The following is a 27,611-nucleotide window of genomic DNA, read 5'->3' as shown; positions in this document are numbered from 1 at the left end:
CTCGTGTCTGCCTCTTTCTCCCTCTTTTTCCAGGAAGCACCACACTGGACAAGACAGCTGGCTGTGCTCAGACTGCTGAGACTCTTTGGCCAATTCTAATGCAAGTCTTGCTTTTTGTTCCCTCATAGGTTCTTCCGAAGATCTGAAATTCTGCGTGCTGTACCTCGCAGAGGTGAGTCCTTCTTTCTGAATTTGAGGAGAGAGATACGTGGCCAGGTGCCTTGAGGGAAGATGTTGGGCAGGATTCTGATACCAGCTTCCACACCAACACATGCAGTGGTCCTGGAGAAGGCCAGAAAGCCAGTTCCTTGTGCTGCCTCTGCCCCTGCCTCCCTTACCTCTGTGTAAAAAGAGCAGTGGACAAGGAAGTGCTTAGAATGGGCAGAAGGACGCTTGTGATCCCTGCTCAGGGCCACCTGTGGGGCTTCTAACAAGGATGTGGCCTGATAGCTGTGCGTCCCCCTGTTTGTTTATTTAGTGTGTCCCTGGGTGATGAAAACTGGCTGCACTCAACTACTAACCAAAAGATTGTGGGTTTGAACTCACCCAGCTGCGCTGTGGAAAAAGTCCTGGTGATCTGCTTCTGTAAAGAGTTTTTGTTGTTTTTAGTTGCTGTCGAGTTGATTCAACTCATGGGTACCCTGTGTGTGCTGAGTAGAACTGCTCCATAGGGTTTTCAAGGCTGTGACCTTTTGGAAGCAGATCACCAGGCCTGTCTTCTGAGGTGACTCCAGGTGGGTTCGAACTGCCAGCCTTTCGGCCAGTAGTCAAGTGCTTAAAAATTTGCACCATTCAGGGTCTCCAAGAAAATCCTGTGGAGCTCAATTCTACTCTGTAGCACATGGGGTTGCCATAAGTTGGAATCTACTCGAAGGCAACGAGTTTGCTTTTTTTTTCCTCCGGATATTTCTTTGATTCTTGTGTCTGCCTCATTCTTCCTCCATGACCCCTTTTACAGGGTCTTGTCAGGGTTTCAAAAGGCCTGCTGGTAATTGTACCTTTACCTGGGCTGGATAATGCAGGCTAAAGAAAACATCAAGTGGCTGTGTTTGGGGATGGAGTGATACCCACTCAGTGTGATTGATATTCCTAGTTATGTCAGTCTGTTCAGAAGCTCTGATGAGCAGTGCTGTGCCTTGGGTGAGCAAAAAACAAGTCAACAACTTATTGCTTCATATAATTTGGTAGATAAAATGCAATATGATAGCATTAAACCAGGGGTTTAATCAAAGATCCTTGGTGAAGAAAAGGTTGAGAGACACTGAGCCTTGCGAATTCTTTTCAGTTTTCAGTGACTTTTCTATTCCCAACCTTATATCTCTGCTAACATGAGCAGGGCAGTGTCTGTTCCAAGCAAGGATTCCTTAGACCCATTCCTGCCATCAGCCTCCACTTAAATCTGTCTCACCCAACAGTCTTGAAAACCTGTCTTGTGGGAGTCTACACTGGCCATGCCCTAGGGGTCGGGGCACGGTCTACACTAGCTGGCCAAGAGGAATACATCCTTTAGAGAAGGAATTAGTCCGCAGCTATGACTGAAGATCATTCCTTCAATTCCTGGCTAAGACAAGCAGTGCAACACCTGGCGTGAGTCTTTGAACAGACCCATGGGGGAGAAGACAGAGTTGATGAGAAGTTAGCTTCAGAGGAAAGCGGAGAGTTCCAAAGAGGCAGTGGACATTGTCAGAGCAGAGTGTGGGATCCCGGCTGACTGCAGTGCAGAACTGAGGGCCAAGAGGGCACTGGATGTCCTCCCCTGTGTCAGCCACATCCCTACCAACGCACAGGAAGTAGCAGGTGGAGACGCTGCAAAGCGGGCAGTGGTCTTCAGTTGCACAGAGCTGGGTGAGCAGAGCACAGCTTAGGGGAAGCTGTGAGCCATGCTGGGAAGAGCCAGAGCCTCTCTGTGATGAGAGCAGGCTTCTCCACCCCACCACTCTGGGTTCTCAGTCTCTTTGGCAGTGCCTGAAATGAGACCCAGGTTCTTTAATGCAAAGAAAGCTTCCTGCCAGGCTGGGTTTGTTTTTCCCAGAGAAAAGCATTTCTGCTGCATTGGTTTCTAGGGAGCTGTGACCTCCTAGCCCTCCAAAGATTGATGAAGGGATATCGATCTGGGGCCTTTTATTTCAGTAAAGTGCCAGGTGATCTGACTGTGCAGGGTTGGGGGATTGAAGCTCATAGGCAGCTAGAAGCCTCCCGTTTCTCTTAATGGATTGTTATTTATGAGGGGCTTGTCTGTAATGGAGGGAAGACATCTGCTTGCTCTGTAGCTTGGGAAATTCTTGACACGGGTAATATTGGATTCCACAGAAAACTCCAAACTCACATAGTAGTTGGAACTTCCTAACATGAATTATGGCACCCAGACAAGAAATCATGGGGAGGGGAGTCAGGATTTGGAGAGGTTTTTCTATTCTACATTGAGAAAACCCCAATTGCCTGGGTGGCGGTAGCTCAGATGTTTCCCTAGCGACAAGGTCCTGGATGGGGTTTTCCTAAGCAGTCTTGGCCCTGGGGTCTCTGTTCTACTGGACAGTTACCCCTTGTTGTTGTTGTTGTTAAGTGCCATCAAGTCAGTTCTGACTCATAGCGACCCTATAGGACAGAACAGAACTGCCCCATAGGGTTTCCAAGGAGCGGCTGGTGGATTCGAACTGCCAACCTTTTGGTTAGCAGCCAAGCTTTTAACCACTATGCCACCAGGACTCCAATTGTCCCTTAGTGCCTGCAGATCCATAGACAGATGCAGCACACAACTGGCTTCAGAGCGCTGGGGGCATTGGGTTGATGGGCATGTGGGTCGGGGCCATTTTATAATCTAGAATCTGATGCTGCCTCCATTGATTTAAGAGTCTGGGTTTTGGAGTTAGAAAGACCTAGATTTGAATGTTGGCGCTGCCGTTTCCTGAGTGATCGGGGGCAACTTACAGGCTTATCTCTGAAAGAAGGCTGATGATGCCTGCCTCGCAGGGTTGTTGTCATGATTCAATGAGATTCAATAAGATGCTGTGTCCAAAGCACTTGGCACAGAGTCTGGCACACAGTGAGTGCTCAATAAATGGTAGCTATTATTATTGTCAGCGTCATAGCAAGGGGGAGAGCTTTTCATATTCATTTACTCTCCATTAAATACATCACAAATGATTTATTGATCTTTTAAAAAGAAAGCTAAGAGAAATATCACACGTTCTTTGTAACGTACATATACAGTTATGCAAATATGGCAAGATCACAGGCTCTGGAGGAGGAAGAAGACAGAATCTGAGTGTCTTCTCTCCTGAGACCTACTGGAGCCAATGACTTAACCTCTCTGAGCCTTAGTTTTTGCAATTGAAAAATGGTAACAGCAATGCCTTTCCTCCCTGCCTACGTCATAGGATTATTGTTGTTAGGTGCCATTGCACTGAGTCAATTCTAACTCACAGTGACCCCATGTGACAGAGTAGAATTGCCCCATAGGGTTTCCTAGACTTGTAATCTTTATGAAAGCAGATCACCAGGTCTTTCTCCCAAGGGAGCCACTGGTTGGATTTGAACCTCCAACATTTCCATAGCGGCTGAGTGCTTAACCGTTGCACCACTAGGGATCCTTATAGGATCATTAAGCCCGTTGCCATTGAGTTGATTCCGACTCATAGTGACCCCACAGGACAGAGTAGAACTGCCTCATAGGGTTTACAAGGAGTGGCTGGTGGATTCGAACTGCCCACCTTTTAGTTATGGAATTAAATGTCAAAGCAAACGAACAAAGTTAAATCATAGCAAAAGAGGTTTTGGTTTTTACAAAAATAAAATTAATTCAGGAACAAGGACGTGAGGTATTAATTCAGGAGCAAGGAGGTGAGGCACGATGGGGGTACTGGGTGTGTGGTTGAATTTGGGGGTGCTCATGTTTCAGTGCAAAGGGCCGGACCCAGTGCTGTTGTGTTTGGGGCCTGTGCATCTGGAGAAGCTGGCGCTAGGTGACCACCCTAGTTTGAGAGCACAATGCCATCAGCTTTGAAACCAATCAGCTGCATTAGTTGAATCACACAATGGGTTAAGAGAGCCGGTGCACATGCAGAGGCAGGCAGGCAGGCAGTGGGGGTCCCGGATTTAGACACACAGAGAGACAGACAAGTAGGTGGCAGATGCCCCGGTAGATGGGAATTCACCCTACCTGGAGGGAGCTGGCTTGGAGCTCTCTCTTTTGGCCAGGCCAGCCTCCAAAGCTCCAGGCAGCACTTAGAGAGGAGCCTTCGGGGCAAGGGCCTCCTGAAAGTGTTTGCCCATGTAAGACAGCAAACAGTTAAGCGCTCGACTACTAACCAAGAGGTTGGCAGTTTGAACCCACCCAGAGGCGCCTCAAAAGACAAGCCTGGCGGCTGCTTCTGAAAGGTCACAGCCATGAAAATCGTATGGAGCAGTTCTACTCTGCACGCATGGGGTCGCTATGAGTCAGAATTGACTCCATGGCAGCTAACAACAACATCTAAGACAGCATGCCCCTGCCCCAGGCCAGGCCTGGGTGTAGGTCCTTGATGCTTCGGAAGTGTTCTGGGTCCTCTAGCCTTATGGGACCTTCAGCCTCAAGCTTTCAGAGCCAGAGAGCCAGCGCTGCACTCTCCTGTGAGGCTGGCAATATGGCCTCCATCCTGGGTGGAGAAATTTGGTTTTCAAAGGAGATTCTCCATGAGGTGTGGTGAGGGTTGTTCTTGTGGGTGTCAGTAAAATGAGGATGATCACAGCTGCTGCCTTACAAGGTTGTTAGAAGAAATATCAGACTCCGCTGGTAAAATGCAGAGCACCGTGCGGGGCATGGAGTGTGAGACGGCTGTCTCTGGGTTAGGGAGCGGGCAGCTCTCTTGCTGTGAGGTCTGCCCAGTGTGGGGAGGCTTTCTTGCATGTTTGCGAGAAGGGCTGCCAGACTGGAGCTCAGAGCAGTGGACAGCTGTACAAAAAGCTGCCAGTGGACCCTGTAGCTGCTCTGAAGCCACTGGCCTACAAAGTCTCTTCTGCAGAATTTTGCACTCTGGTTGCCTCCAGGCTCTAGTCTGCAAGGGAGAGCATTCCTGCCACCCAGTGGTGTGGGGGCTTCTGAAGAGACCTCCCAGACTTCAGAGATGAAATCCTAGCAGCTGGTTCTCCAAGGGATTGAGTCTTCCCTCTGCCACTCACTGGCGATGCCACCTCAGGGAGGCTCTTAGCCACTCGGAGCCTTAGTTTTCCCTTCAATTAAATGGGAATAACAATCCATGCCCTCCTTACCTCTTCACAGAATTGTCAAGATCAAAATGAGGTTATGGATTAGAAAATGCTTTTTAAAATTGACAGAGAAAAGGAATTATTACTAAGGTGGAATTTGAGCTTCAGAACAGAAAGAGGGGAGGAAATTGAGGCTCAGGGAGATTGAGGGATTTGCTGAAGCCCACACAGCTAGGTAGAGGCAGGGCTGGGAGGCTCAGGCCAGGGCTAGCTTTATGGAGTGATGGCCTTTTCAAGTTGGAAGGGACATGGTTCCCGCCTCACCCCTCCCTTCACAGGGAGGGACAAGATAAGACACTGAACAGAATGCGCTCTGGTCAGATTCTGCCCCACTGCCTTCTCCCTGGGGAAGCTTGGGGTCTTTTACTGGATATGCCCTTCCGCTGCATGGGCCATGGGTTCTGGGAAGTGGAGGGAACCTGTTAAGTGGTAGCTCCAGGATTGCCTTCCCACATCCACCCAGTTCCCTGAAGCAAAGGGGTGGGGTTTTCTTCCCTCTCTCCTCTGATGTTTTTAGGAAGATCCACTTCTGAGTGCTGTTGGGCAGGGGAGGAATGGCAGGCATCCTGGACCACTTAGCCTAGGGACGTGGCCCTGCCCTGAGGGTGGCATGCCTGAGGGTTGGGTTTGGATGGCAGGGTAGAAAATGTCCCTGAATGTTGTTAGATGATGCTGATAACCATCCTCAGCTCAGAGCCTTTGCATTTGCTGTTCCTTCTGCCTGGAACAGGACTCCCCAGGTACTTTCCATGGTGGCTCCTGCTTACTGTTCAGGTCCCAGCTCAAGTGTCACCTCTTCAGAGAGGCCTTCTCTGGCCACCTAGCTCAAGTAGGACTTTTTCCTTTATGACCTTCATGGCATTTACACAGTTTGTAATTCTGTAGTTTATTTGTTTATTGTCTCTGCCCCCCAACCTGAAGGCAAGGGCTTAGTCTGTCTCATTTACCTCTTTATCCCCAGTGCCAAGTACAGTCCCTGACACCTAGCAGGGGATCAACACATATGTATTAAACGGATGAATTACTGAGCAATAACAATTGCCGTGTCTGTTGAGGCCCGCAATTGTCCTTATTGCTTGCCCTCCCGGTAGCTCTGCAAAGTAGGAGATGCCATTATCACTGCCATTTTCCAGAGAGTTTGGGAATTCCCTGAAATCGACAGCTAGGAACGGGTAGAACTGGGATTTAGACCAGGCCTGTCCAACTGCGAAACGAAGAAGGCCTGGATAGAAACACTGTATTTTCTCTCTGTTCCAAGCCATCCAGTTTCTGCTCTTGGCTCCCTGGCTGAGTTCATCTAATCAAAGCCCTGTGGGGTTATAATCAAATTCCAGCGAAGTCAGAAAGGCTTATAATCCCTGATCAGACCCTTGTGGTGGGTGATAACACTGGGCATGCTGCCCCGCCCCGCCCCTCCCTGCCCCACCCTTAGCACTGTCTGACTGCTTCCGTGGCTGATCCCCGGGGTCCCAGCAGCTCCCTGGGCTTGTGCCAAAGCTGGCCTGGGTTTGACCTCGTACCGTAAGTTCCTCCAGGCAGCCAGAGATTATCCAGGCCACTGCATGCCAAGCACTGTGCTAGGCACAGATGAAAAAGGCTTCCATAGAAGGACTTTATAATCAGTCAGGGAGACAAGCACTTAACAAGATTAAATAGCAAAACAAACAAACAAACAAAAAACCCCAAAAACCCATTGCTGTGGAGTTGATTCTGACTCATAATGACCCTATCGGACGGAGTAGAACTGCCTCTTAGGGTTTCCAAGACTGCTATGTCTTTACGAAAGCAGATTGCCATGTCTTTCTCCCGTGGAGCTGCTGGTGGGTTCAAACCACTGACCTTTTGGTTAGCAGCTCGGCACTTCAACCATTGTGCCACCCAGATCCAAAATCCAAACCCATTGCAGTCAAGTCGATTCTGACTCATAGCAACCCCATAGGATAGAGTAGAATTGCCCATAGGGTTTGCAAGGCTGTAAATCTTTATGGAAGCGACTGCCACATCTTTCTCCAGCGGAGAAGCTGGTGGGTTCAAACCACTGACCTTTTGGGTAGCAGCTGAGCTGTTAACCACTGTGCCACCAGGGTTCCTTAAATAGCAAAATGGGATTTAAATGACAGCCGTGCCAGAGATGTTGCTGCACTCAATTGAGCTGAGCAGCCATTAATCAGACCCAGATCATGAGCCAGGCACTGGAGGGCTGCAGAGGGCCACCTGACTATCCACCAAAGACTCTCTAAAGGGACCAGAGGAGCTGCTTGGGTCCAGTTGGTAGGTCTGTCCATCCATGCATCTGGCCTTGTGTGTTGGCCTTGGGATTAGATAAGTGTGCTGAGGTGGGGGAGCGGGTTCTGGAACTTGGGGGAGGGGCCCTGGCTCCATAGAGCCTCAGTCCAAGACCTTGTCCCTCTGGATTCCCCAGTAGCTGCCTTGTGCTGCCTGCCCCCGGGGGTGACCTCACCATCTCTGTCCAGCAGCTCTCCACAGGCCTCCACTGTGTTGGGAACCACCAGCCTCCCTCCCCTCTCCCAGCCCGTGGGCACACGGCTTGCCAGCTGGCCCCTAAACCGGCTTCCCTGCTCCTCTGGCTGCCTCGATGCCACCAAGGATTAGTGTGCATTTGTGGCTTTTAGCTGACACTCCCCTCCCTGCTGCACCCTCTCCCTTTGGAGCCCAGGGATGGGCTTGGGCCGGGGAGCCCCCTGAACCGGGAGCACCCCCCTGAACCAGGGAGCAGCCCTGACCGTCCGTTTCTCTATTTTCTCTGACGTCAGAAGGCAGAGTGCTTATTCACTTTGGAAGCACACTCGCAGGAGCAGAAGAAGAGAGTGTGCTGGTGTCTGTCGGAGAACATCGCTAAGCAGCAACAATTGGCAGCATCGCCCACCGAGAGCAAGGTAAGGGCCTCACGAGCGGCCGCAGCCTGGGCTGCCTTCCTTCTCCTCAGCCAGCCTGGACGCTTGAACCTCTGAATTGAGCTTGGGGCCAGCTCAAGCCTAGAACTTGGATCCAGGCAACCAGCTCTTGGCAAGAGGCCCTGTGTTCCAATGTCTCTCCCCTTGGCATTTCACTGGGTCTACTGAGTGGATTTACCATTGCTCTGTAGAGCACCAGAGCCAAAGTGAGCATGACCCATCAATTCTTGACACTGTTCTCTGGTTTTCCTATGGCAAGGTTGAATTTGGGCTGGTATCCCTGCTGCTGCCTGGCAGGCATCCCCCCTCTGCCACTGGGTAGGCAGTGCGCAGGGATAGCACACTGGTGTTTAACACAGAACCAAGGCAGGCATAATCAGGAGGGGATGTTTGCTGCAGAAGAGGTTAGTTAGATGCAGGCCAGAGCCAAGTGGAGCCAGGAATGGACTGCGGGGGGCTGGGGACCAGCCAAGCTGACAGGAAGCCAGCTGGAGCACCAGGGAAGATTTGAGACACCCACAAAGGCTGACCTAGGGTGAGCACCGTTCAGCTGGTGTGCCCGCTGTCCAGTGCCTGGACCACAGCCTCTCCCTTTGATATCCTGGTGCCAGCCACAGGCACAGTTACATCCCCCCATTTGTGAGTCATTCAGGTCTCTTCTCTTGCTAAAAGTGCTGGCCATTCTGGGACCTGGTCTGGCTGGCTGCAAAAGGAGCTGAGGTGGTCGCTCTGCTGGATCTGGGGGGAGAGGCGACGTGAAGAAAGTGAGCAGCCAAGTGTCAGCTCGCTGGCCTTGTTGCTTCTTCCTAATGTGTTGAGGCCTGCTGTGCTGAGCAGGAGCAGGGAGGGGGCAGTGGGAGGACAGGCCTGCTGAGGGCAGGAGGTGGGGAAGAGGTGGTGGGGCAGTATCTCCTGGAGGGGCAGTGGTGGACAGCGGCTCCCCGGTGATTCCCTGAGGGAATAAGAATCTGAGGACTATAATGTTAGGCTTAAAATTTGTTATCTTGTTTTACAGTAGCCAGAGGGCAAGAATAACTTTGATGAGGGAAGAGTGGGAAGAGCACGGACTTCCAAGTCACACTCCACCGCTGACTGGCGGGTGACCTTGGTCAAGTCACTACACTACTTTGTGCTTTGATGTCCCCATCTGTAATCTGGGGACAATATTTCCTATGCAAAGGGCTGTTGTGAGAATTAAATGAGATAGTGCATACAGTGTTCACTGCATGGTGCCTGGTAACCAGTAGGTGCTCAATCAGCCATAGCTGTGGGAGTGCACGACCCCCACCCCACCCAGGTGGCTTGTTGCAGCACTGGCTGGTTCCCGTCATCAGTTTCTTCTGAAGTGAAACTGCCTCCACCGCTGTAGGCCACCTCGCCCCAAAGGTCCTGGCTATTCACAGTCAGGAGCCAGTCTGTCTTAGATGGGGAGCCGCTCTGATGGTGCAGGGCTGAACTGGTGCCCTCAGCGTTCTTTTTCTTTGGGCTTAGCACTTCTGGTCTGGGCCTGGAGGAGAGAGTTCTTTGTGCTGGCCCTGGAGTGTGTTGGCCTCAGCTGGCTCAATGCTTTGGAAAGTCTCTCCGTCTTTGGGTTTGGGAGGTCCGTTTGAATGACTGAAGGTGGGCTGGAGTCTGAGACAGGCTCTGGTCCATGTAGAGCTGCAAGATTGGCTGGCTGACCCTGCAAGGGCCTGAGGAGGTTGGAGCCAGCTTTCAGGACCACACCAAGATGTCTGGGCACCTGGGCATCAACAGCTTAGGCACCTCTTCAAACCAAAGCTCTTTAAACATGTGTTTAATGGAGAAGCTGTGTGCTGGGTAGGGGAAGGGTGAAGAAGGATGGTCTTACTGCTGGGACAGCCTCAGAATTGCCTTGTTGGCCTGAGAATGGGGCCTTGCCCCAGACTCGCAGCCTCCACTGGGCCCACCTTCCTTAGAAGGTGTCTGGTAACCATCTTTTGTTAGGCAGGTCCCTTGGGGGTCTCACTGTCTAGCTTCTTCTTTCCCACACCCAACATACACACTTGAGGAGTCTTAGCAACTTATTCCTTCCAACCACTTATGGAATGCTCCCTGAGAGAAGTTCTGGTAAATAAAATTTTCTCCAGTGCCTTATAGTTCCAGGAATGTTTTATGTTCTTAGTGCCTTGGCCCAGTTGGTGGTCCAGCTGGCCCCCTCTGTCATCTACCTGTGCTCAGCTCCGTCAGGTCCTGGCAGCCTCTGGTGACTATGGACCTCCTTCCCAAGGGCCAGGCCACAGCCTTTGCACTCAGGTCGCTGCCGTCCACGGGAGAATAGGGAAGGCCAAGCTCCGAGACAAGCCTCTTGCTTTTCGGGCAAAAAGGGTCCTGCTTGACCAATTTATTTGGAGTCCTGACTGAGTAGCACGCCTTTTCTTTGTTCTTTCTGTGACTGCTTCGCCTTCTGCTGGACAAACACTGCCTAAGCCACCCCCTCAGCTCAAATGCCTGTCTGGGGAAAGTGGGGCTCACAAGACAACTCCCCAAACTCCCCTGTTACCCCTTCCCAACCCTTGTCTCTAATCCTTTCAACAGCGTGTTTGCTGACAGCTTGGCGTGGGGAATTCTTCAAACATCTCAAGGAATGCAAAGTTCTCCCCAAATTTTCAGAACATAGTAAATGTGATTTGCCTTGAAAACTAAATAGATACTTGTTGGGAAGGACAGAAGGAGTTGGGGGAGGATGGACTCAGAGAACAATAGGGAGGCAGGTGTGCCACTGTCTGCCTTTGTGGTGTGCATGACCTTTGGCAGTTGCTTCCTGCTGTAGCCTCAGTGGTCCCATCTGTGCATCGGTCAGGTGGCTCTTCCCAGCTCTTCAGGCTTTACGATGATCATGAAAACTGAGAGCCTCGACTTGCCCGTCTCCATTAGGGAGCCATACCCTAAAGATTTCTGTACATCTTGACGACCGAAAAAATCTACTGCCTTTAGGAGTGAGACTGTTCCCCTGTGGAGGTGTCGGGGGGGCACAGGCACAGGCTTTTCTGCACTGTCTCTAAGGCCTGTGGCCTGAGACCTTGCAGTGTGGGGGTCCCAGCTGTGACAGGTGGGTGCAATGAGGCAGGCAGTAGCCAGACTGCTTCTCTTCTCTGGGAGATCCATTTCCTTCCCCCTGCTGGCTCTTAGCTGCCCACAGTAAGTAGGAGGCTGCTCCGGATAGTCCTGTTTGTTCTCTCTCTTTCTGTCCGCTTCATCTCCTCCCCTGGTTTCTTCTCCTTCTTCCTTTTCAGAACTCGGCCCCTCTTTTGTTTCATTACCTATCTCTGGAGGGCCTCTACTTTTCTTCTTCTGCCTGGGATAACTTTTATTAAACCCCTGCCATGGGAGTGGTGCTTCTAATCTAGAATAACTCAGAGGTGGTCCTACCTCTGGCCATTGAGGTTTAAGCTAATAGGGATAGCCAAAACCAAAACCAAATCGGTTGCCATTGAGTCGATTCTGACTCATGGTGACCCCATGTGTTACAGAGTAGAAGGGCTCCATAGGAGTTCCTTGGCTGTAAACTTTATGGAAGCAGATTGCCAGGCCTTTCTTCTGGGGCGCTACTGGGTGGGTTCGAACAACCAACCCTTATATTAGTAGTAGAGAGCAAACCATTGGTGCCATATACAACCAAAGCTACATAATAAATGCCTGCTCTGGGCCAGGCACTAGTTTAGTCATTTGGGGTCATAGAGATGAATAAGACCTGGTCCCTGTCCGTAATAGAATTCTCCTTCTAATTGGAGAGAGGCGACAAGGCCACAAGAGTGTCAACTGAGCATTCAAGGCGATACATGCTAGGTCCTCAGAGTGGTACAGTGGGGTCTTGGCTGCACATCACCATCCACTCGGTGAACCTCTGCTGAGCACCTACCATGTTGACAGCACTGGGCAGGGTGTAAGGATCCTTCTCAGAAGAGTAGGCTTTAAACCCGGACCTCAGGGGTGAGAAGGGGGAGTGCAGTGCAGTGTGTACTGGCCCTGTACTTGGGCCAGACCCTGGGCTCGAAGTCAGGAATAGAGAGATGAATCTGTCACACTCTTCACTCAGGAGAACCTAGTTCAGTGCCAGAGACAGTTCAAAATAACATAGTAAGTGACATGGGAGTTGTAAACTCTTATCACTCTGTGATCTCAGGCTAACCTCTTTGAGACTCAGTTTTTTCATCAATAAAGTAGATGGAATAACAGTGTTCTCATGAGGATTAAGCTCGTGTAATGTGCTTAGCAAAGTGTCTGGTGCACAAGAAGCACTTGTGAACTAGCTGCTATCACCATCATCATCATCATTTTTAAGTGATGTCTATATAGGAAGATTCATCTGGTGGCCTTGCTTACTGAAGCTGAATGCTGCTGCTCTGGGCACATGTGAGATGACTGCTCCATGTCAATTCCTCGTGGCCACCTTCTGTATTTCAAGGCCCAGGGAGGAAAACTGAGGCCTCCAGGGTCTGCTCTGGCTGTAAGACTTCTTCCATATGTGACACTGAGGTGTGTGCCACCTTGTCATCTCCACTGGGGCAATTATAGATGGGCTGGAGATGCCAGGGTCTGTCTGAGTGCCTTTGAAAGGAACAGAGGCAGGTCCTGGAGTCAGGCCGCTCTGACCTGAGTAGACAGCGAGCTAATTCCAGTTCTGTCTGGTTCCACAGAAACTCCACCCTTACGGCTCTCTCCAGCAGGAGATGGGGCCAGTCAACTCAACCAATGCCACCCAGGATAGAAGCTTTACCTCATCAGGACAGACTCTGATTGGCTGAGCAAACCCAAGGGCGGGACTCTGCTTCTGGCAACTTAACCCTTTCTTGGGCATCCCCTACCACACAGTAACCTCACCTCAACTGGACCCAAAATGGAGGACCAAGATGGTGGGCCCAGGGCCATCTGAAGGGAGTGGCCCCAAGGGTGTGTGTGGACTGGCATCAGAAGGACCACAGTGGTGTGAGAGGCCCTGTGGGCATATGCAGACTGGCATCAGACAGTCTTAAATGGAGAAGACTCAGAATCTTATCCCTTCAAGGAAGAAGGAGGTGAAATGGCAACCGGGCTTCCAGGTGGTTCCAGCACCTGCCTTGGAGGCCACAGGAGAGGTTGGGAGAGGCCACCCCTGATGGAAAACAACACCATGATCTGCTGCTGCCGGAAGACCTAACTACCCACTCACTCATTTTTCATCTGTATTCATTCAATCATTCATTCAACAGATATTTTGGGGGCATCTACCTTACGCCAGGCTCTGTACTAGTAGCTGAGGATACTGTGTAGTCTCTGCCCTCATCAAGATTCCAGTCCTAGTAAGGGAGTGAGCCATTGAATAAATAACACCAACACACACACACATACACACACTCACGATTACAAACTGTGATAATCTACAAAGGGAACGAACAGATTCCTTTAAGAGAAAGTATTATTCAGATGGCTGTGTGTGTGTGTGCGGTGTATGTGGGTGTGTGTGTGGGAGGAGGGGATAAGGCCTCTCAAAGAAGATGATTTTTAAGCTGACACCTGCAGAGTGGAAAGGAGTTAGCTAGTCAAGGACTTTGAAGAGAGTTCCAGATAAATGGAAGAGCATGTAAAGAGTACATGAGGTGGGAAGGAGCCTGGAGTGCTGGAGGACCAGACAAGGCCTGTGTGGCTGAGCTTATTGAGAAGGAAGTTGGGTAGGTGGGAGCCAGATCATCAAGGCTTTGGCATCAAATGCTTTACTGATTTCATTCTAGATACAGTGAGAAGCCATTGAAGGCTTTTAAGAAAGGAAGTCACAGTCTCAGGTACATATGTAGAAGATCAGAGAGCAGATGGGAGAGGCCCAGGTGGGTGTGAGGAGACCAGTTACGAGGCTCTTTCAGTCCTCCAGGTGAGGAGCGATGGTAGCCTATCTTGGAGTGGTGGCTGGGTTGGTGGGTCTGTGAATGCTCAGGCCCTGGGATACGGAGAAGGCTCTGGGATGAGAAGAGACGATTCCTTGTCTCCCCCACCTCGCCCTCATCCTCCATCATGTCTTACTCTCTTAGTGGGTATTAGTGAGGATTCAGGTCTTCCTCACAGAGCCCCTTCCTGCCCAAGCCTGGGCTAGCGGCTGGTGCTGAGTTCTGGGAATGTCCCTGGGATTTGGGAGCAGTAGGTGCTCAGCCCAGCCAAGGTGAAAAAGTCCATGGCCCCACAGGCCTTAGCAGAGGTTGCCTGTGCTGTCCCTCCATCCTATGCTGAGTAGTCTTATAGGAAGCTGATAGACAGCACTCTGGAAATTGACTTGTTTTGCTTTCTGCAGGACTCCTAAGGGTCAGTGACTGGGCCTGGGTGTGGCTCAGCAACTCTAGTGAGACTGTTGTGCCACGAGGCTAAAGGAAGACCTGTCAAGGGAATGGTGATTGGAGCCCAGGCGCTCACTGCCTGCTGCACCCTCAGCGGGTGCTCGGGGTGGGCAGCTCTCACACTTTTTCCCAATTGCGAACACCTAGAGGCTGGGAAGCCTGAGGCCACAGTCTGAGTGGCATGGCTTATGCAAGGTGTTGGTAGGATCAGGGTCACCTGCATAGGAAAAGGGGGTTAGAGAAGCTGGAGAGATGGCTCAGGTCAGAGAAGCTCCCCCACCCCAGACACTCTTTGCTTTGTGTCTTGTAAGACTTCTCCGTGTCTTTAGAGAAGAGAAGAGTTTGCTTAGCTGCTGGGGCCACTTGAACCCCTGGAAGGGTGGCCCAGAAGAGAATACATCCCTTGCCCCCTGCTTATCCTTCTCCCAGCTGAGGAAAGATCAGACATATCATATCAGTAGTCTAACAGGGCACAGGATGTATCTACCTGTGATCAGGCTAATGCCCCTCCCCAGCAGGGGAATAGATGCTGCCTGAACGGAGACAGTGATGCACAGCGTCTCTGTCAGCCAGGGCCCAGCCCTCGGGATAATTCTGAGAGGCCAAGCAGCTGGGGCTGCACAGACAGCAAGCTGCACTTTGATTTCATTTGATTCCCTTACAAAATGACATTAAGGGGAATGTGAGGCACAGGAGAATTGTCTGTCTGGGAAGGCAGCAAGCTTGTCTCTCTCCAACCTGGTGTCCTCCCACTGCCCACGAGACAGGTGCAGAGGACAGGCGGTCTGGCCACAGGAAAATGGAGAATCTGAACATAGTACCCAGTCCTGGGGACCGGGCTTTCCTCCCAGCTTGTCCCAACAAGCTGCGGAGCCTAGTAGCTGCTCCCGTCAGGGTCCCAGGCCTGCTGGCTCTCGGGGAGGCGGACATCAGACCCAGTGGGCCCTGGGCTAGATTTGCCCAGTGACTGTGGTGAGCCACAGCACCATTGATATTCTTCCTCGCAAATCAATGAAACAATTAATTTGGCTCCGTGGGCTTGAGAAGATGAAATATGACCTGGTGGCCACTGCTCTTCAACATCCCAGTCCATCGCAGCTGTCCAGGATGATAAACATACTATCAAAATTGCATTTGAGAGTCATAATCACGGGAAGCACCGCCGAGCTCCTCCCTGCCACATAAATCACACTAAGAGGTACACAATGGCCTCTTTCCTGATGGGCCAATTGTCTTGGTTTGGTGTCTCGGGGCCCAGGAGTTGGGAGGATGGGAGCACAGCCATTTATTGTTGAAAAGGCCGTCTGTGCGCTTTGAATACAAAGCGATCCTTTTAGTTCCCAGCCCACCCTCTGATCCCATTTTCATGTTTTCCTATGTCTCAGACTCTGGGTCTTGGAAACTCTCAGTATCTCCTATAAGCAGTCCTGCCAACGTCTCTGCTGGCTTGGGTCTTTGGTTCTTTGAGGATTTGGGACAACATGGACCTGTTGGAAATAATAAGGACATTTATTTATGTATGTCTTGTTTTTTATTTCAATTATTATTATGATTTTTTATTAATTCCACCATCAGAGCCCTCATTTCTCACACCTGACACCAAGAGGGTTCTGCAAAGTGCGAGTGTGGGCTTTTGCAGTGTGGGAGGGTTCCCCACAGTGAGGGCCCCAGAGGCCTGCATATGCTTTGGAGATGGTAACTGGGGTCCCAAGGTGTCATCTGTCTCCCCTAAGCCTCCCAGCATTTGTCCAAAGTCACACAGCTGGAAAGAGGCCCAGCTAGTCCTCAAGCCAAGACCTTTCAACCCCATCCATTGCTCTCTTCACATACAAAGCTTTGCCTTTTAGGGAAGGAAATAAGAGAAATCAATCATCTCCTCCAGCAAGAGGCAGGAAGAGCATATCCAGCATGTCAGAAGTTGTGGCCCTTAAAGCTCTAGAGGGGATGCTTGTAGGACAAAAAAACAAGATACCTTCTTTATCCAGTGGGGAACCAACTTGCAGAATTCTTTGTTCTCAGAGCTGGCACAGGCTGAAAAGATCAATAGCTTCACACAAGATTTGAAGAAAGTAATATGAAAGACAAGTTTGAGCTCCTCAAGACATAGGCTCTCAGGGACCATTGGCATGGTCGGGTAACGTCCCTTCCCCTTTCGAGTTTGGCCATCAAGTGGACCAGCAAACACATCCTATGCTTTTCAAGGACAGAATCTTGAGCCTGGGGTAGAGACAGCAACTGGAATGTTGGCCAAAGGCAGAAAGTGATAGCTTAAGGCTCTACCTGGGTGCCCTGAGCATAAGCACCAGAGGAGGCCTTTGACCTGAAGGGTGGGGAGAGAACCTGCCTCAGCTGACTCCTCCAGATTTGGTGCCCAGATTTTGCTAATTGGCTGATTTTGAATCTCAAGACTAAGTGGACAAGTAACTGGGAACCAAATGGACTACATTTCAGATATTCCCCCAAAGAAGCAGACTCTTCTCTAAAAAGCTCAACTCTTTTCTGTTCTGCCTCCAGCTTTCCTCCCTCCTTTCCTTTGGCTGCAGGAAACTGCCTGCTGGTCTGGCTATGCCATCTTGCCCTTGGTCCTCGCAATCTTGCTCTTCTTTTTTAGCTTTCAATGAAGACAGTACAACCCTTCCCTCTATCCTTACCTTATAGTGTCTTGACATTATCTTCTTCCAAGCTTTACTCTGGATAGGGGCTTGTTTAAAAAAAAACAAAACAAAAACAAAATCCATTGCTGTTGAGTTGATTCCGATGCATGGCAACCCTATAGGACAGAGTAGAACTGCCCCCAAAAGGTTTCCAAGGCTGTAAATCTTTAGGGATGCAGACTGCCACACCTTTCTCCCAAGGAGCAGCTGGTGGGTTCAAACCCTAAACCTTTTGGTTAGCAGCTGAATGCTTAACCACTGCATCACCAGGGCTCCTTTGGATAGAGGCATCCTCCTCTAAATTGTTCCCGGATCCTTGGTTAAAGGTAGAATGGTAATACTAGGTAACATTTGGCGAGCTCTTATATTATAAGGCAAGCATGGTGCCAAGCTTTTTACCTACATTATTTCATTTAATCCTCACTACAACTTTGTGTTGTTCTCCCCATTATACATTTACTCTCATTATTCCCAACTTATAGATGAAGACACTGAGTCTTAGAGAAGTTAAGAAACTTGCCCAAGATCACATAGCCAGTGGGTGGCCAGGATTGGAACCCAGGTAGCCGACTCTAAGACATTTCAGTCTTCACATTGAAACAAGACTGTATGTGTGTGGGTATATGCAAATGATGTAACTGGTTAATAGTCATGATGCACACATAACACATAGGTATACTTATGGCTCTTATACAGGAAGGGGTCCTCATCAGGGACTGCCAGACTGGAACCTAGGAAGCTGATTTCAGCTGCTTTGGACCACTCTGCTATTCTGCTTCCCTGCAATCATGGACTCTTTAAGCTGGGAGGGACCATGGAGACGGAGCTGCATGCTCCCCTTAAAGACCATAGTGGGAGGTCATTGTCTTCAGAATAAAGCCCAGGTTTTATCTTGGCTTTCAAAGCTCATACTAGTCACACTGCACTCTTGCTTGCATCCACCGGCCGGCCGCGCTGGATTACTTCCCCTTCTTGAAGCCCACCATGCACATTTATTTTTGGCCTGTCTCTTCTGCCTGATGTTGCCTGCCCTTCTTCACTGTCCCTGCTGGATGCAATCTTCCTCAACCTTCGTAACTTAGCATCACTGGCACCTCCTCTGAGACACCTTTCTCAGGCAGACATCAGAGGTCATTGCTTTCCCCTTAACGTTTTGTTCATTCTTAGCACATTGTGAGAGGCAGATATGTCTTAACTTGCAAGACTGTGAGCTCCTTGGGAGCAAGTGAAGATCATGTTTTATTTGTCTTTGATTCTCTTATTGCCTGGACGTTAGTAGGTGCTCAATACACGTTGTAGTATTGAATTGGGTCATCTAGTTCAACTCTTTCATGTTCTAGAATCTAGATGAGGAAACTAGGCTCAGAAACGGAAAGTGATCTGTCCAGGGTCATGGGGCAAGTTAGTGTCAGAGCTGGGACTAGAACTCAAGTCTCCTGACTCTTGGCTCAGAGAATTTTCTGTTATACCTCAGCTTTTTGGAGACCTTGGTTTAAGAAGCAACCTGGCCAGGTTGACTTAAGGGTCATGGATACCACCATATTCCCATACTGACTCCTGGGCAACCTGGAGGGAAAGGAGACCTGATCAGAACCACTCCTATGGGTCTCTCCCCCAGGTTTGTGGGATTCCTCTCCACTGAGCCCCTCTCCTTCGGAAAACCAGAATAGGATTCTGAAGATCTTGGTTCAAATCCTGATTTTCTTGTAACTCACTATTTGACCTTGGGCAGATTACTTCACCTTTCTGATCATTAGTTTCTTTACCAATAAAAATGAGGGAGTTGAATTAGATGACCTCTGGAAGTCATCTGGTTCCAAAATATTAGGACATAAAGATAAATATAAAGTAGTTACTCCCCTCAGAAAGGGTGAAGACCCTGATCTAGGGCAAGAATTGGTTCAGGTTCTTCATCATGGCCATTGTCTCAAGACATGTTATGAGAGACCACTGAATCAGTTCTGTGAGAGATTTCAGAGCAGAGAGTGGGCAGAGGTCCAACTCTCTGGACTCTAATAGGCTAAAGGAAGAAAGAAAACAGACATTTCAGTCTTTACATTGAAACGAGTATATGTGTGTGGATATGTGCAAATGCTGTACCTGGTTAATAGTCATCATGCACACGTAGCACATCGGTATACTTATGGATCTTATACAGGAAGGGGTCTTCATCGTAAACACCAAAATTATAAGCACACTCCTGTCCCCTCCCCACCCAAAGGTACCTCCTCTCCAGCTTCCCACTGGGAGGCTAGCACAAGGAGCTTTCTAACCCAGTATCTTCTGCCATCCCTCCTTCCTTTCTGCTCAGGTGGTTGGACACACACTGGACGCTTTTGTTTGAACTTTACATACGTACGTGTGCACCCATGCTTTTTAACTTTTCCAACTGCTGGTCTATGGCATAAAGCTAATTTTCAGGTGGAATTTATGGTCATCAATAAGCAGTGCCTTTAGTTTCTGGTGTGGTTAGATGTCGCCTTCAGACTTTTCCCCAGAAGTGGCCATGGACATTCTCATTGCCTTTAACCCATATCTTCTTTTGCATGAACAACAGTACTTAAGATAAATTTTCTAAAAAGGTGCCTTTTAAATGTTAGTGCTTTTCTGTTTTGGCTAAATTCTACTGTTGGCTCAGAGCTTTCTCTGTTGCTCCTCAGCAGTAAATGTAGTTTTCTGCTGTTTCTCTTTGCTGGAAGAACATTAAGGGTTAAGTAGGCTAGCCTAGGAAGCTGACCACTGTTTAATACACTGTTTTCAATGGGAAAATGCATTCTGAGACATGTAGTCAACTCTTACGTGGACTTTGGAAACACAACTCAACACACACCCAAAGGCAGAGAATGCAGTGTTCTTTTCATGAGTGACTAGAATTTTGATAGAAGCATACAATCTTTAAATGTGGCACTGAAAGGGACACCCCCACCCCCACACCCCCACACCCCCACATCAGGTAGATTAACGAGCTGATTCGTAGAAACAAAGACCAAGAGAGAGGCAAAAGCCTGGCCAAGGGCACATAGTCACCTGTAGAACTGGAACTAGGACCCACCTCCTGACTTCTAGCCTGGTACTCCTCTGTCAGTGACTTTTGAAGATCCTGCCGGTTTTGACGGTAGAACAGGGACACAGATGGTCTTAGGGAAGCTCTCACCATCTCACTCACAGTCCACTGTGTTGTCGTCAGGAAATGTAATTCACCACTCAGGCTGTAATGGAAATAGTGAGAAGTCAGGCCGGCTAAGGCATGGGGAGAGGTTGTCTAGTCGGCTGGCTTGTCTATAAATTCCTGGCATGTTCTTACTGGAGCGGAATGAATGGGTTTGCTGTGTTTTACCTGGATCTCCGAGATGCCAGGCCTGGTGGAGACGCTCCCTGTGGTCTGTTCTAAAAATAGCAGTGGGAATGGAGCTGAGGGGAAGAGGAGGGGGCTCCTTCAGGAGCTGGGTGGGGATGCCTCACCTCCTTCCTCTTCCTGCCAGGCCCTATGTGAGGAAGTCCCACAAATTCACAGACTCTGTGATCTCGCAGGGTCCTGGAGCCACACCCCCTCCTCATACAGATGAGGAGACCCCGGAGACCCAGATTGGGGGACTGACCAGCGGTCACAGAGCCCAGAGAGAAGGTCCAGATGGCCGGCCATTTTCCTCCTGCTATTTCAGCAGGGTGGATGCCGGCCTTGTGAGGTATTCTCTTGCTGCCCCTGGGCACGCACAGGGCCTGGGAACTCCTGGGGCCAGATGTGATCGGGCTTCCTGAGAGACGCCTGGCAGACGAGGAGTCCCCGGCCAGTCTGCCCTGAGCCCTGACCTCGACCAGCTGGCCTTCCAGCGCCACGCCTTCCTCTGCTAGTGTCCCCTCCCTTGTCGACTTGTCATTCTGTCGCCCCCTGGATTGTGCAGGATTCTGCAGGGAAGGAGGACAATGGCTGGCATGGAACTGGCCTGCAGGATCGAGGGCTTCACATTTCAGGGACTTTCTCTGCCTTTCCCCAGGAATGAGCAGAGCCAGCTAAGGCAGGAGCGGGGAGCTGGAGCTTAGAGGTAGGCGGGCCCAGGCTCAGATTCCAGCCCTGCCTCTCACTAACAGTGGGATCACCAGTGGTCACCTAGCATATGTAAAATGAAACAAGAATGTCTACTTCGCTGGGTTATTGCGAGGATTAAAGGAGATGATGTGTGCAAAGTGTCTATTATAATGCCTGGCACATAGTAAGTACTCGATAATGGTAACTATTATTGTGAGATCAAGTGGTGAACACATGCTTGACTCTCTCTGCAGGTCCCTTCTTTGGGGTTTCCATCCAGGCGAGCATGGCAAGATTTTTTTTTTTTTGTGTGTGTGTAGTTGGCTTTTTTGTTGTGGTGTTGTTGTTAAAGTAATTCGAGTTTATTATGAAGAAAGCAATGCATCTCAACAGGAGGAGGAATGAAGTTCATTCTTAATTCCAGCACCCAGAGATGTAACTGTTCACATTTTGGGGTGTATCTGGTCAGGCATTTATTTATACACATACATATTTTATTTGCAAATTGGAATTACTGGTGTACACAATTTTCTGCTTTTTTCCATTTAACAATGTAGCATTTCTGTGTTTCCACATCAATAAATATTCTACAACATCATCTTTAGTGCCGGCAGAGTATTTCATTGCATAGATGAAACATGCTGTATTGAAATAATCTCTAGTAGTTGGACATTTAGATTGTTTCCAAGTTTTTACTGTTGCAAAAAACCGAGATAAAAATACTCGTCAGTACATCTTGGTATCTCCAGCATCCAGTTAAATGCTTTAATGGATATGTTTGACCCTCAACAAATGTTTTGTGAATGAATGAACATTTTGTTAGAATAAATTCCTGGTAGTAGAATTTCTGGATTAAGGTCTACATATATTTAAAATGGTCTTTATACCTATTGCCAAATTATCCTCCAGAAAGGTTGTACCAATTTATAATCTCACTTTAGGGTGACCAATCCTCCCAGTTTGCCTGGGACTTTCTTGGCTTTAGCACTGAATGTCCTGTGTCCCAGAAAACCCCTCAGTCTTTAGCAAACAGAGACGGCCTGAGTAAGAGACTGTCTGTTTCCCTATACCATCACCAACACTGTGTATTTTAAAATTATTTAATAGGTTTATTTCCTTCGATTACTAGAGATGTCGAATATCTATTTATATGATTTTTAGCCATCTATATTGCTTCTTTTGTGAGTAGCCTATTCAAGTCTTTTGCCCATTTTTCTATTGGGCTGTTTACACTTTTATTATTGATTCCTGAGAGCTCTTTATATAATAAGGATATTTATATATTAGCCTTTTATTTTTATTTTATGAACTACACTTGTTTCTGGTTTATAGATTTTAAAAATTTATCTGTAAATTTTTTAAAAAATACCTTTGGTTTTATAGTATTTGCTTCAGGATTATACAATACTCATTTATTTTCTTGAACTTTATGGTTTTAGTTTTTAGCTTTTAACATTTTAGTTTACCTGCAATTTATTTTGTTATATAGTATGAGGCAGAATGCTTTTCACTTTTCCCAGTTATTTGCTTCAATGCTTAAACACTATGTTAGGACAAGTACCCTGTCATTACTCTTCTTTAAAAATTATTTGTTTACTATTCTCACCTATTTATTTTTTCAAATGAACTTCAGAATAATTTTACTCGGTGCACAATTCCTTCCTGCCCCTCCCAAAAAATATCATTGAGATTTTGATTGGAATGATAGTAAAAAATTATACATTAAAAAGAGGAAAATTGACATCTATACAATACCGTCTTCTCATCCAGGAACAAAATTATGTCTCTCCATTTATGTGAATCTTCTTTCAAGTTTTCCCAGGTAAAGTTTTGAACAATTTTTTTTCACATTTTTAAAATTTATTTCAGGAAATTAATTTTTTTAAATTTATATTGTTAATCGGGGCATTTATTTATTAGCATCATAGATGTTCTTTAACTGATAATACTTGTAGAAAACTTGTGCAAAAGAAAATCCTTAAACATTGTTGAACTGGATAAAATAAAAAAAAGAAAGTCCTCCATCCCCCAAACCCCACTCCCTAGTGATAATCATTACTGTAAGTTTGGTGTGGTTCCTCCAGACCTTTCTCCAAGAAAATGTTGTTGTTGTTAGGTGCCATCAAGTTGGTTCCAGTTCATAGCAACCCTGTGTACAACAGACTGAAACACTGCCCGGTCCTGCGCCATCCTCATGATCGTTGTTAATGCTGGGGCCCATCGTTGCAACCACTGTGTCAATCCATCTTGCTGAGGGTCTTCCTCTTTTTTGCTGACCCTCTACTTTACCAAGCATGATGTCCTTCTCCAGGGACTGATCCCTCCTGATAACATGTCCACAGTACGTGAGACATAGTCTCGCCATCCTTGCTTCTAAGGAGCATTCTGGCTGTATTTCTTCTAAGACAGATTTGTTCATTCTTTTGACAGTCCATGGTATATTCAATATTCTTCATCAGCACCATAATTCAAAGGTGTCAATTCTTCCTCAGTCTTCCTTATTCATTGTCCAGCTTTCACATGCATATGAGGCGATTGAAAACACCATGGATTGGGTCAGGGGCACCTTAGTCTTCAAGGTGACATCTTTGCTTTTTAACACTTTAAAGAGGTCTTTTGCAGCAGATTTGCCCAATGCAGTGTGTCATTTATTTCTTGACTGCTGCTTCCATGGGTGTTGATTGTGGATCCAAGTAAAATGAAATCCTTGACAATGTCAATCTTTTCTCCCTTTATCATGATGTTGTTTATTGGTCCAGTTGTGAGGATTTTTGTTTTCTTTATGTTTAGGTGTAATCCATACTGAAGGCTGTAGTCTTTGATCTTCATCAGTAAATGCTTCAAGTCCTCTTCACTTTTAGCAAGCAGGGTTGTGTCTCTGCATATAGCAGTTGTTAATGAGTCTTCCTCCAACCCTGATGCTGCATTCTTCTTTTATGTAGTCCAGCTTCTCAGACTGTTTGCTCAGCATATAGATTGAATAAGTATGGTGAAAGGATACAACCCTGAAGCACACCTTTCCTGACTTTAAACCACATGGTATCCCCTGTTCTGTTTGAACAACTGCCTCTTGGTCTATGTTCAGGATCCTTAGGAGCACAATTGAGTGTTCTGGACTTCCCATGCTTCCCAGTGTTATCCATAATTTGCTATTATCCACACAGTCGAATGCCTTTGCATAGTCAATAAAATACAGGTAAACATCTTTCTGGTATTCTCTGCTTTCAGCCAGGATCCCTCTGACATCAGCAATGATAGCCCTCATTCCACATCCATGCACAAACATAGATGTATATTATTTTTTATTTTGGTGCAAATAGTTAACTTGCTCAGCTGCTAACAGAAAGGTTGGCAGTTTGAGTCCACCCAGAGGTGTCTCGGAAGAAAGGCCTGGTGAAATACTTCCACAAAATCAGCCACTGAAAACTCTATGGAGCGAGGTTCTGCTCTGATGCACATGGGTTGGCCATGAGTCGGAATTGACTTGACAGCAACTGGTTTTTATCATAGTATACATAAGTTTCTGTAACTCATATTAAAAAAACTTAATGTAGTATAAAAATCTTTCCACATCCGTACCTGAAGTTCTCTTTTTGTGTTTACTGGCCGATGGACCACCATTTATTTAACCATCCCCCTGCTGATGGGCAGTTAGGTTGTTTCCAATGTTTTAGTATTATGAGCAATGCTGCAATAAACATCCTGAGAATGTGCTGTATATTACATATTGCTGCACTTTTCTGTAGGTTAGACTGAGCACATATACAACTCAACACACACCACCAAATAGTCTAATAATTTACATTCCTACTCATGGTGAATGAGTGCCCGTTTCCCTACAACCTACCTAACATTGGATGCTATTGCTCTTTTAATTCTTTGTTGGTATGAGAGATGAAAAATCATATTTCATTTTAATTTGTATTTATTTGATTATTAGTGAGGTTAGGCTTCTTTTCAAGTTCAGTAATTATTTATATTCTTCTTTGACTTGCCAGTTTATATCATTTGTCCAGCTTTCTACTGGGGCATTTGTCTTAGTTGTAAGAGCGCTTTATATGGTTAGAATATTTAAATGATTAGAATGTTAGCCATTTGCTTATTATCTGGGTTGCAAATGTTTATTCCAGGTTGTCATTTGTCTTTTAACTTTATTTATGGTATATTTTGTCATTTATAAGTTTAACATTATTTTTAATCAGATATTTTTGTAGTCAAGTGCTTTTTGAACTTTTTTAGTTTGTTCATACTTTCTAAGGCCTTTCCCACTTCAAGATGCTAAAGAATATTCTTATTATTTTCTCTAGATACTTTTTATCCTTTTACTTTTTACATTTAGATTTTAATCTATCTGCAATTAATTTAATTCCTGGTGTCTGACAGAACTCTCACTAATTTTTTTCACCAAAATGGTTGACCAGTTTTTCCCACCGTTTTTTCAGTTAGCTTCCTCTACTCACTGATTTGAAATGTGGCCTTATCGTAGACCAAATTGCCTCATGTCTGTAGATTGGTTTCTGAACTCCTTTGTCTCCCTCATTAATTTTACTATTCCTACATTATATTGAGATTTAATTACTGTAGCTCTAGAATATGTTTTAGTAGCACTGGGTAGTACAAACGATTAATGTTCTCAGCTGCTAACCAAAAGGTTGGAAGTTTGAGTCCACCCAGAGGTGACTTGGAAGAAGGGCCTGGCAATCTACTTCAAAAAAATCAGCCATTGAAAACCCTATGGAGCACAGTTACGCTGACACACATGGGGTCACACAAATCAGAATCGACTCGACGGCAATTGGTTTTAAGCATTCGAGGTCACCTCCCATTATTCTTCTGCAAAACTTCCTTTGAAGTCATATACCCTAATTCTAGTGTACAAGTGATTTTACCCTTACCTTTTTCACAAACATATTTCAACATTAAGAATTACACTACATCTATAATAGTTTGTTTTCACCTTCTACTGCCCATAATGATCAGTTCAGCTGGCCTGTGCTTGTCCTTGCTCTCCTCCACACCTCCTGGGTATTGTTGAAATAATCATCTGGAATTTTAATTTCTGCATGTGACTATTTTTAAACATTAGTTCTATTCTGCTTTAAGAATCATTTACTTAAAATTGCATTCAGCTTTGTGTCTTCAATAGTTAGGTCTGTAAATGTTACTGGTTTCATTGCTTGCCACTGTTTCTTATACACTACATCCTGTCATTCTTGACTTCTTTATTTTGATTCATTCTTGTCTGGAGAGATTTTTCAAGTAATTTTTTCAGAATGGGCCTGTGGGTGGTATACTTTCTGAGTCCTCATATGTCTGAATATATTCTCCTTCATGCTTGAGTCATACTTTTCCTGAGAATTCTATGCTGACGATCTTTCTCCCCCAGAAAACTGAGAGCTGCACTCTGTGGTCTCCCAGCACTTGGAGTTGTAAGAAGTGCCATGCCTACTTGATTCTCTAAAAATTCTTTATGGAAACAAGTAGGATTTTTCTTTTCACTCTGGAATTCAGAAATGTCACCAGATTATTGTTTATTCTGTCTTGGTAATCTTCTCTGGTACTAACTAGATAAGCACTTTCAGTCTGAAGACCCAAGTCTTCCCATAGTTCAGGGAAATTTTCTATTAATTTTGAAATTATCTTCTGTGTGTTCAGTTCTTTCTGGAAGTCCTACTAAAAACAACATTAATATTAATAATAACAATAAAGGCAGCTAACATCTATTGAGTATGTTTTCCTTCTGTTATACATATAACCTGCCCAACACAATTGTTATTATCCTCCATTATATAGATGAGAAAGCAAAGGAACAGAGAGGTTAAGTTGTGCAAAGTCTCACAGCTAGGAGACGTAGGCCATGATCCAAACTCCAGAGCCTGTGTCCTTAGCTACTACACTATACTCCCTGTTTGTCAAGCCCAACCCCCAGACCTGACCCTGACCCCGACCCCAATTACCCTTCAGTGAAAATGTTGAGTGTTGACAGCCAGAGTCTCTATGCTATGACCAGTGGGAGAAAATGTGGGATTACTAGTACAATGGAGGTGGAAGCAGACTGGGAGATGAGGCCTAGGGGGGGGGCAGGGACCTGTCATAGGGTCCCCAGTGAACTTAGAGTTGAGATTTGTCCTCTCTCTCCCTTTCTTACCACCTCAGCCACCCTCTTCAGGCTTCATTTCTGAACCTGGGACTACTGCATGGCTTCCCTGTGGATCTCCCTGCTCCTAGCCCTGTGCCTTTAGTCCCCTCTCTAAACAGTAGCCAAAACGGATCTTTCTACAGGGCAAACTGGGCCACCTGCTGACTGCCCAGAGGTTTCAGAGTTCCTGTTGTCTGTAGAATAAACACCAAGCTCCTTGGCTTGATATTGAGTGGCTCCTCTATCCTTTCATTTTTATTCATTCTTTCATTCCTTCTTTTATTAAAGATGAGCTGAATGCTTATTGAA

The 27,611-nt window shown here is 47.1% G+C and overlaps 1 protein-coding gene across 4 annotated transcripts in view; it reads left to right on the top strand.

Annotated features, from left to right (window-relative positions):
* The window catches only part of RGS3 (regulator of G protein signaling 3), a 96,701-nt gene that overhangs the window by 28,312 nt on the left and 40,778 nt on the right, over positions 1-27,611 (top strand). For 3 of the 4 annotated variants that reach the window (XM_004372139.1, XM_004372137.1, XM_023727363.1), the window contains 2 exons: positions 129-172; positions 8,019-8,141. In XM_004372139.1, coding sequence (XP_004372196.1) covers positions 129-172; positions 8,019-8,141 — 167 coding nt within the window. Of the gene's footprint in view, positions 1-128; positions 173-8,018; positions 8,142-12,817; positions 16,047-27,611 lie in introns of those variants that run through there. The other variant, XM_023727364.1, reaches the window with a different exon arrangement.

Source organism: Trichechus manatus, unplaced genomic scaffold, assembly GCF_000243295.1.
Source record: "Trichechus manatus latirostris isolate Lorelei unplaced genomic scaffold, TriManLat1.0 scaffold00016, whole genome shotgun sequence".
NCBI lineage: Eukaryota > Metazoa > Chordata > Mammalia > Sirenia > Trichechidae > Trichechus > Trichechus manatus.
This window is presented reverse-complemented; position numbering and strand designations above follow the sequence as displayed.